At 45.4% G+C, this 10,000-nt stretch overlaps 1 protein-coding gene across 1 annotated transcript in view; it reads right to left on the bottom strand.

Annotated features, from left to right (window-relative positions):
• Window positions 1–10,000, bottom strand: part of spock2 (SPARC (osteonectin), cwcv and kazal like domains proteoglycan 2) — a 27,641-nt gene that overhangs the window by 10,110 nt on the left and 7,531 nt on the right. The window contains exon 2 of the mRNA XM_060073767.1: window positions 5,717–5,762. Coding sequence (XP_059929750.1) covers window positions 5,717–5,762 — 46 coding nt within the window. The remainder of the gene's footprint in view (window positions 1–5,716; window positions 5,763–10,000) is intronic.

Raw genomic sequence — 10,000 nt, 5'->3', positions numbered from 1 at the left:
CTCTCTCTCTCTCTCTCTCTCCTTATCCCCTCTCTCTCTCTCTCTCTCTCTCTCTCTCTCTCTCTCTCTCTCTCTCTCTCTCTCTCTCTCTCTCTCTCTCTCTCTCTCTCTCTCTCTCTCTCTCTCTCTCTCTTCTCTTTATCTCTGGTCTCGCTCTCTCTCTCTCTCCATCGGCTGAAGGAAAACACATTAATGCCAGGCTGCATCACAGGATTAACAACAGATATGCGGGTCTGAGCGAGAAAATCCAAGGCAATACATACACCCCCATCCCCCCCCGCCATGTGTACCACTGCTGAGCCTGTTGTGTAACCCAGTGTGACTGAAGGAACCAAGCAGACCAGCTAAGGCCTGGACTAGGAGGGGGTGTTAGGAATTATCGGCTAGTATCCGGTGCCTCCTTCTACAGCAAAATGCATAAGAAGAGGAGGAGAAGACAGCAACTACGACAACGACAACAATAAGCCAAATGGATGAATGCGGCGAACGAGGGGTTAGCTAAGGCCTATTCAACCATCTACACCCCCCTTGGCTGAGGGCCTTTTCTCCTCATATTATTCCGCTCCTACTCAGCCTCCATCGCTGTGTGTTGCCATTAATTGCACAGCAGCCTCTGCCTTTTCATTCTCACCTCTCAGTCCCTGCCCTCACATTAACACTCACCCAGCCATTTCTTTCTCTCGCTCTGTCTCGCTCTCACTCTCTCTCTGCCCTCGTGTTAAATCTCAATCTACCTCCTCCACCTCTCCCCCCATCTGATTCTTCCTCCTACTCTTCATCTCCTTATAACACTCTCTCCCTGATATCCACTCTTCGTCTTCCTTGGCAGTTCAGCGGCTATTCCGTCTCACTCTTTTTATATTTGAATGCAGAAGATTCTGAAGATTCTGAAGATTCTGAGGCGGGGGGGGGGGGGGGGGAAATGTAACACCAAAATAATAACTTTATATTCAATACCGCTATGCGGCGGTCATTGCAAAGTCACGTAGCGGTTGGGGTCTTTAGACCTGACCAGAGACCCTAGCGACCTGTGAGCTGAGCATACGTATGCAGTGGAGGGAGACGAAGGGAGTGAGAGAGAGCCGTGTTCCCGGGCTCTGGGATGGCTTTATGACTCTGCGCTACATTGGTTTTCTGTACACTGCGGTTGAACAGGCCAACATTAAAGCGCAATTGGCAAAATGGTAAGTTCTCCAAATGCAAATGGGCCGATTTACTTTTGTGCCACTTACGCCACTTTCTTACTTTTCCTTCGTTTTATGAATGAATAAAACAATGAGAATGAGCGATCGGTTTGTGGAGGAATCCAGCCAGGTAGGGTTACAACTAGAACCATATTGTGCCAATCATGGGAATCGTCGGGGTGTGGACTCTAAGGACGTTCACCCGGGCCCCATCTCAGGGCGACCACCGGTGCGTGTGAACAGAAAACCCCGTACCACCGCCGGGCGCCACCTCATTGAGCATCTCGAAGCAATCTCTGCGTACACGTACTTACAACTTTCTGGGTGAGCGTTAATTTGCGCAGACGCCCACGCAGAGCTCTGTGCGTGAGGCCCCTCGTGTGCTGATGGTTAGACATGTGTGGATAACTTCTGTATGTCTCCAGCAGGCGGTTCCAGCGCCCGGGCACAGCAGCAGGTTGTGAGTACAGAAGCGTACGCTGGCGGCCAGTGCCACGCGGAAACTTAACAGGCTTCCGCGGATTAAAGGCGCACCCTCGCCACCACGTTTCCATGGCAACAGTCTCTCGCTCGCTCGCTCTCTCTCTCTCTCTCTCTCTCTCTCTCTCTCTCTCTCTCTCTCTCTCTCTCTGAGTTGTCCAGGGGAATCACTTTTGGACTGACTCTTGAGTCGCTGGTATTTTTGAGAAGGTGCTCTCTTTTCCTGTCTGTCACTCCCTCACCCAACAAACACACGTCAACCCCTTACTTTTTTTTTTCCTATCTGTTTCTCTGTCTCCATGTTTACTTGTGTCACTCACTACCTCATCATCTTACTCTTTTTTTCTGTCTGTGTCTCTCCCTGTTTACTTGTGTCTCTCACTCTCTCATCCCCTCTCTCTTTTTTTTCTGTCTGTTTCGCTCCCTGATTCCTTGTGTCTCACTACCTCATCACCTCACTCCTTTTTCTCCGTCTGTTTCTCGCCTCGTTTAGTTGTGTTTCTCACTCCCTTATCACCTCAAGCTTTTTATTCTGTTTCTCTCTGTTTACTTGTGCCTCTCACTCCATTATCAACTCACACTTTTTTTCTGTCTGTCACTCTACCTGTTAACTTGTGCCTCGCTCTCCCTTATCACCTTGAGTGTGTTGTATGTCCATTGTATGCGTTTCCTGTCTTAAGAATTGAATTGTAATTTCCGCTTTCACTTTCACTTTCTAACCCTAGCCTTTTGAAGGTGCTGTAGGGAATATTTTAGAGTTGTACAGAGAGAGAGCGAGCAGAAAACAACAGGAAAGAGCAAATTCTGAAACTAAACAACACCAAAAAAATATCCCTCTCTCCCACTCCCTCCTAGACACACGACACGAGTCAACGACATGCTAATGCTTTGGGACCTGGCCGCCGCACAGAGAGACACACACTGAGGAAGGAATAACAAGAGGCCGTGGTTATTCCACAGGGGCTCTACTTAACCCGTCTCACTGTACGTCAGGCTCCTTGACACGCGAGGACGTGATCCGCCCCTCTGGCCGACCGAACCACTCTCCGGAACGGTTTTAGAATTCAGCCCCCCCCCCCCCCCCCCCCCCCACGGAGGGCTGGTGGGTGAGTGACACAGGAGAGGGGAGAACGAGGACGTCTGGAGCATTCTGAGTGAGTCAGGGGCTGGGGAGGGGGGGGTCTGGGAGAGGGGCTCTCAGACTGAGGGTGGTGGAACTAGAATCTTCGCTGCCACGGCGGAAGGGTTTGTGTCTGGAGGTTTGAGCAGGCAGAAGTGAACCGAAATGCAGAGATAAAACTAAGTCAGAAGCAGGTGGGAAAGACGTTTGAGGATAATCCAACAGAAAAGAGGGCAAGGCAGAGACAAAGCAACATGAGCGAACCAACAGAGAAAAAGGAACTGCCAAACTGGGGCAGAAATCCCCCCCACGATTTCTAATCAACCCAGGTGACACACATTTGACTAACGACAAGTTTAAACATTTCATGTATTCAACCTTTCCCCCTTCAATTTTTTCACAGGGGTGAATCGTTCTGTACTGTTCTTCAGCTGGTCAAGTGAAGCAAGCGAACACAAAGCCCCGTTCCAGGATGCTGCTAATGAACAATTTACATATGTGTCCGATGTCTACCTCCCCTGATCAATAAAACCCCACCAAGGTGGAAGACCTGGTGGACTGCAAATCATTGATTTTATGTAATTGATTTGCGATGAAGTTTCCAATCAGCAGGTCTGGCTGAGAGGGGCTCATGAATAATCTGAGTTTAATCCTGATTGAATAAAAGGAACAGAGGGACAGACAGAGAGAGAGATAGTGAGACAGAAGGGAGAGAGGGGGGGAGAGAGCTAGTGTCAATGTGAGAAAGAGAGAGAATGACAAAGAGGGGATGAGATAGAGAAAGACTGTGTGCGAGTGTGAGAAAGAGTGAGGACTAGAGAGAGAGAGAGGACAGGCAAGAGGGAGGAATGGAGAAAGAACGGGAGACGGAGGATAGGAGAGAGGATAGGAGTGTGTTTTTTTTTCAATGTAATGAAGGCGTACACGTTGAGACTTCCTGGTGCATTAATACCAAAGCTCTCCATCAGAGTTTATCTACAGGGCGGCTGATTAAATCACAGGTCATGGACAGTCAACCCAAAACTGCCACCATCACTCCTCTAGAAAGATTAGCTACTCTGCAATAAACATACGCACACACACACACACACACACACACGCACACGCACACGCACACGCACACGCACACACACACACACACACACACACACACACACACACACACACACACACACCTATACACAGTACAGGTGTGTGTGTGTGTGTGTGTGTGTGTGTGTACGTATGTACATTTTCGTTTTTTACTTATGTTGTGCCTTTACTATGTGCAGAGTCAATATTCTCCCACATGCGAAGCATGCTCACTCACAAAAGCCAAATCTTATAACCTGAGAGATCCTGAGATCCTGAAATGGGCCGCTATGCGTTGTCAGATTCCGCACAGGGCTTCAACCTTTAGTAATGAATACATGTCAAAAGGCTAACAGAGAGAGATCTTGGGCTACATCCATCACTGGGACCGTTCCTTTTCTCTGCGTCAACACATTGAGCCATCGAACAGCTCCCGTTATGTCGTCCCGAGTCAATGAACCAGACATCTGCTGGTTATGCTTGGATCACCCCAGGGCCTCAAAACGAAGACATAACACTAATTAGTAGAGATGTCTCAGACGGAAGCGGATCTCGTTATAACTGCTCTTTGCTCCGTTTAGCCCGTCATGAAGGAAAATGCATAATCAAATGCTGGGAAATTACAGGGTAAGAAACAAGCATTTATTTTAGCTGAATAAATGTAATAATGATAATGAATTAACTTATGATAATATCTTATACATAAAATAATTTCAGATTCTGGTATCTGTCTGTCACAGGCCTGTGATACACCCGTCCAAGCCCGTCATTTCAGTCAGCCGAATTTAATAATAGGACGGCATGCCTGTCTGTCTACCTAGCTAGACAGGTAGACACACGGGCACACTCTGCCCGTGTGGTCATTGCTTATCCCCGGAGTCTTCAACAAGCCTAGCCAGACTTTTTGCTGAGGCCTAGGGACTGATGGGATTTTTTCAATTGGATTCTTTGAAAACTGGCTTGTTTCTCCATGTTGCCTGCCATAGAAATAAAAATGTGACATTTGAATTAATAATAGCCACGTAAAAATCATGATCATCATGCCTGAAGGATGATCTTACAAGACACATACAAACACTCAAAGAGCATTTTCTTTGCCAACTACTTAACAGCTATACCTTAAAACCACATTCCAGTAAATCAAGACTTCTTTGCACCCAACTCCTGTCTCCTGTCTCTCTACTACATGTCCTCATTATCTCAACTATTCATCGAAAGGTGTAATTAATCAGTAATTAAGCCTGTGTATATTGGCCTGATGGAATCTACTGTTCAGATGGCTCCATCAAGGTGGCAAATTAAGTGACGAGTTGAGGAGAGATCTTTGTCGTGGCCAGGCCAGTGGTTCCCAAAGGTTTTTTGTCACACGATATCACCCTTAGCATTAACTTGATTGCGCTCGCAATCTCAAAAATGTTTCGGTATCTGCTTCCTCATTTTATTGTTTTAAGGGTGGGGAGGCAATAGCTTAGAGCAGGAGTCACAGCAGGAGACTAGGAGCAGGGTGGAGGGTAGAGATGGTCCTGGCTGATACGTGGCTCTCTCTGTGTCTCTAGCACACCAGAGGAAAGCTGACCTCTCCTGACCTTTTCCACTGAGAAGCCTCTAGAAGCATGGCCTACGGGAACAAGCTAGGTATACAGAGCAAGAGACAGAGCGGTCTGGTTAGCAGTCCTGAGCTTCAGGTAAAGTTGGTCTGTTAGTCCTTTACCTAAATAAATTCTACCAACACAATTCTACCACACAATTCCTATAGCTACTACAGTTGTTATCTTCAAATATACAATTTTGATTGCATGCATTTGACACACACCAGACACATTAGCAAAATAAAAATGCAAAAGTTGAGTACCAAACTTACTTTCATCAGAACCTTGAGTGTCATCCCAGGAACGGACATAGTCATCCTGCAGGAACAAAACATTGACAGAAACATGATATATTTAATTTATACTTTAACCACCCCATGTCTCCCATTATGAGCCATTACAAAGCACAAAGTGTCTGTATCCGTAACAGATAATAACATGAAATGTTATTACTCTGTCATCCGCGGAGACGGCAGTTAAAGTGTTGAACGTATCCACTGCAGTGTGAACACCAAACCTCCACACACAATGATTCATAGGTTATGATGTGATTCAAAACAGACACAGATGGCCGTGCGCGATGACTTTATTACTGTATGGAAATGAACAATGAACAAGCTGCGCTCTGTGCCTATGCGGGACATATGGCGGAGCAGTGACTTGGCATTCAAGATGGCCCCTCCTCCCCTTTTGTTTTACCGCTTAATTAGAACATTGGTCATTTTAATGAGAATTGGCCCCGCCAAACAGCGCACGCGGGTTGAAGATAAAAGCGGAAAGCAGGTAGATAAAGGAGTACAAAGGCATCCAGTGGAATGAATTATTAATGAAATCGGAGTTGAAAGTGTCGAGGTGGAGACACTGACCTCTACCTCCTGGTGTCGTGCCGGCAGCAGAGAAAGAGAAGAAGAGGAAGAGGGTTCAGTGTTAAGTGAAGGAAAAAAGTTATTTCCGTTGCAGCAGGCGAGGAGTCGAGCTTCATTAACATTCATATTCCAAGCATAAAAACCATAAACTCGCTTCACTTGTTATAGTAGAAGGTATTATGTCTTCTGAGATATATATACATATTAATCTCAATATAATACAATATTGTACCGTATTTGAGGATTATATTGAGATTCAACTAAAGGCTGATTTAAGCAGAAACTTAAGTCAACTTGTCATCACTAAACATTCAGATAATTCACATAGCTCTGTATGAGCTATAGTACATCGTACATGTTATCCTATATAACATGTACTATAGTGCCCCGAAGCACAGATACTGCAGCAGCGATCTTTTTCTGTTGACATAGGGGAACTTAAAATTCCCAAATATAGAAACAAATCCAAAATGGATGTGCATGGCACAAATGTTATATATACATTCACAGTCTACCGATTGTTTGAAATAAGCCTTGAATGTGGAATTTCGATTGTGCCTTGCCTCATCGTTATATAAACGTGTACATTTTATGTCCAAATCTCCAGATATTCAAATTCTACAAATAAGAAAACCCTTGCACAATCATTTCTCTGAAAGCACATCTCTTTGAAAATGTAAAACATAAAACCCACAGTAGAAAAAGACAGTCTGTCGATGACAAGTAATGATTGTATATTCCTTTGTGGCTGACAGAATAATAATGTAGACCATAAACAGTCTCTTGAAGGCACCAGACTTAACGACCTGGCCTTGAATCACTCCCTTATGGATGACCTGGCTTTCAGACAGGATTGACAATCTCATCAAATGTTATGAAAAAAAGCTGCTCAGGGCAACATTTTCAAACAGCGGGCCTAAGGGATACCTAAAGATGGAGGTGAAGGGGGCGTAGCTAATTTTACCACATGACAACAATCAGAAAAATAATCACTCCCTCCTTGATTTCTTTTCTTGAATTGAACACACTGACTTTATTTAATGGCCTTTTGTAGACAGGACAATAGAGAGACAGACAGGACAATAGAGAGACAAACAGGACAATACAGAGACAGAGAGGACAATAGACAGACAGACCGGACAAAAGAGAGACAGACAGGACCATAGAGAGACAGACAGGACAATAGAGAGACAGACAGGACACTACAGAGACAGAGAGGACAATCGACAGAGGGGACAACAGAGAGACGGACAGGAAAATAGAGACAGACAGGACAATACAGAGACAGAGAGGACAATAGACAGACAGACCGGACAAAAGAGAGACAGACAGGACCATAGAGAGACAGACAGGACAATAGAGAGACAGACAGGACACTACAGAGACAGAGAGGAAAATAGACAGAGGGGACAACAGAGAGACAGACCGGACAAAAGAGAGACGGACAGGAAAATAGAGAGACTGACAGGACAATAGAGAGACAGACAGGACAATAGAGAGACAGACAGGACAATAGAGAGACTGACAGGATCGACCAGCAGTATTGCAGCACGGATCAGAATTGAACCAGGGCCCCTTCGCCCAGGTTGATAGCAGACAAGAGGGCTGAACCACCGAGCCGTCCTGATGTTAACCTTTGAAAGTACCTGGGCTGTCGAGACAGTGTGGGTGTCACGTCTCTGCCTTCACTCAGCTGTCTCCGGGCCCTCTCCAACCGAACCCAGATAACATCACAGAGGATCTCCCTCGTGTCAAACCCTGAGAGTCTAGCGTCTACCCTGTGTTTTCCCAGCCTGCCCCGGCTTCTCGTTTGATTTTTCTCCTAACCAAGTTGTGCACCCTTCAGTCTCCTGCCATGATTCAGTGCGCGGTGACGGATCGCGCACGTGGGAGGACGCCCAGGACTCGGTGTCTTCCTCTCACAAATTGAGTTCAAACGCAGAGTAGAACAGGCTGTGTTATAAAAGTGTGTGTGTGTGTGTGTATGTGTGTGTGAAGATTGAGGGAACAAAAAAGGAAAGACAATCAACGTGTGAGTGCATGTGTGGGCGGGGTCTGACTGATTTCTGACATTTTCAGACTCAAATGTATTTCGGCACTGAAATCATACACTTGGTATGCTTTCAGCCTGAAAGGGTACCGTCTCTATGGTAACCCAGAAGGTTATGGAAATAACTTTAACTTTGACGTAACACACCTACGTGGTTCACCGAGAACGGCCACCAGTGGGGAGATATGTCAGTTTTTTTTTAACAAGGACCGTGGAGAGAAACGGCACAATGGAGTCTGAGTGGATGGCGTTCTTCTGTGTTACTGTATTATGCAAACTCAGACCTTTAATCGTCAAGAGACACACACGGAAGGTCACTGCGATATTCTCAAGATCTGCAAGATATGGTTTTCATTGTCGTCCGTTGCTCTCCCTGCGTTAGGGTGGCTGTGATCCTACCAGAAGTTTCCTGTTTCCTGTCAAACTGCATTCGAGTTCAATGCATTCACAAGTATCCTGATCGGTGCGGTGGAAATATGTGAATCATTGTACCGACAAACGTTTGAAATATGTTGACGTGAATGGAAGATGTAAAGAAACATGGTATGGAATCTATATTTGGGCAAACCCATTGTCATCATGGATATTAATGAACAAATAGGGTTAGGCTTCTTGCTCAGGGATGCTTACAGCTAGTTGTGGACATTAGGGTTTGAACCCCAATGTAAACCCTTGGTTCAATTTGGTAATCTATTCAGAATGACACATATTTGTGTGTGTGCATAAATATTTGATACAGAATTTGTGATACATGTGTATTAGTCATCTAACTATAAGTCAGGTCCATCAATGGATGTTTATCTTGATGATTATCCAGGAAACAGTTGTCAGGGACAAACTCTCTGGCATATGCTAGTATCAACCCTGCCATCTCAAACAAGCACCAAGGACACGTTCTGCAACAGTTTACCGTCTGAATGCATGTTCACTGTTCCTACCAACTGACTCTCTGTCAAAGGCAAAAGTCCTTCATAAAAAGCCAAGACACATGGTTTATGGTACATTTAGGAAGGCTAGGAAGACTGAGGAAGCAGGTCAGTTGATTTGAGCTTGTTAGTGAGGCAAGTGTTTGACAAAAAAGAAATCGGGTCAAAGTGGTAAAACCATCTTCTCCTGGCTTTAATAAAACATCCCATTCCAATATGATTTGGCTAAATTCTAAGAGCATTTAGAGTCTGCACGCCTGCCACAAAGGTGAAAAATGTGACCGCCCTTTTGTCTTATTGAAGACATTTCGTAAAGAACTTGTATGTTCTGTATTCTGTTATTAACGTTCTTCAGCTGAATCGGTGCAACCAAGGCATCGTTACAAATGGTACTGTAAACAGATGTTTTCCTGAAGCCAAGAGCGACAGCTACGATGGGTTGGTCACCCAGACTGGTATTGTCCTTTAAAGAGGCACGGGCTACCGTGATGGGGAAGTACATGGGCCAAACTGTTCCTCTCCTCTATTGAGACAAGGCATCAGGGAGGGCTCACAAGGCCAAAGGTTACGAGAAAGAGGAACACATAGCACCAGTCAGAGAAAATGATCTACCAGATAGAGGATCATCTGTTGTCTGATCAACTGAATGTCTGCCTATACTTTAATTACTGTACGGTGGTTTTGGGTGACAGTAAAGGCGCTTGAAATACAATT

Source organism: Gadus macrocephalus, chromosome 15 (genome assembly GCF_031168955.1).
Source record: "Gadus macrocephalus chromosome 15, ASM3116895v1".
In the NCBI taxonomy this organism is placed as follows: Eukaryota; Metazoa; Chordata; class Actinopteri; order Gadiformes; family Gadidae; genus Gadus; species Gadus macrocephalus.
The sequence above is the reverse complement of the archived record's forward strand: the minus strand, read 5'-3'. Positions and strand labels throughout refer to the sequence as shown.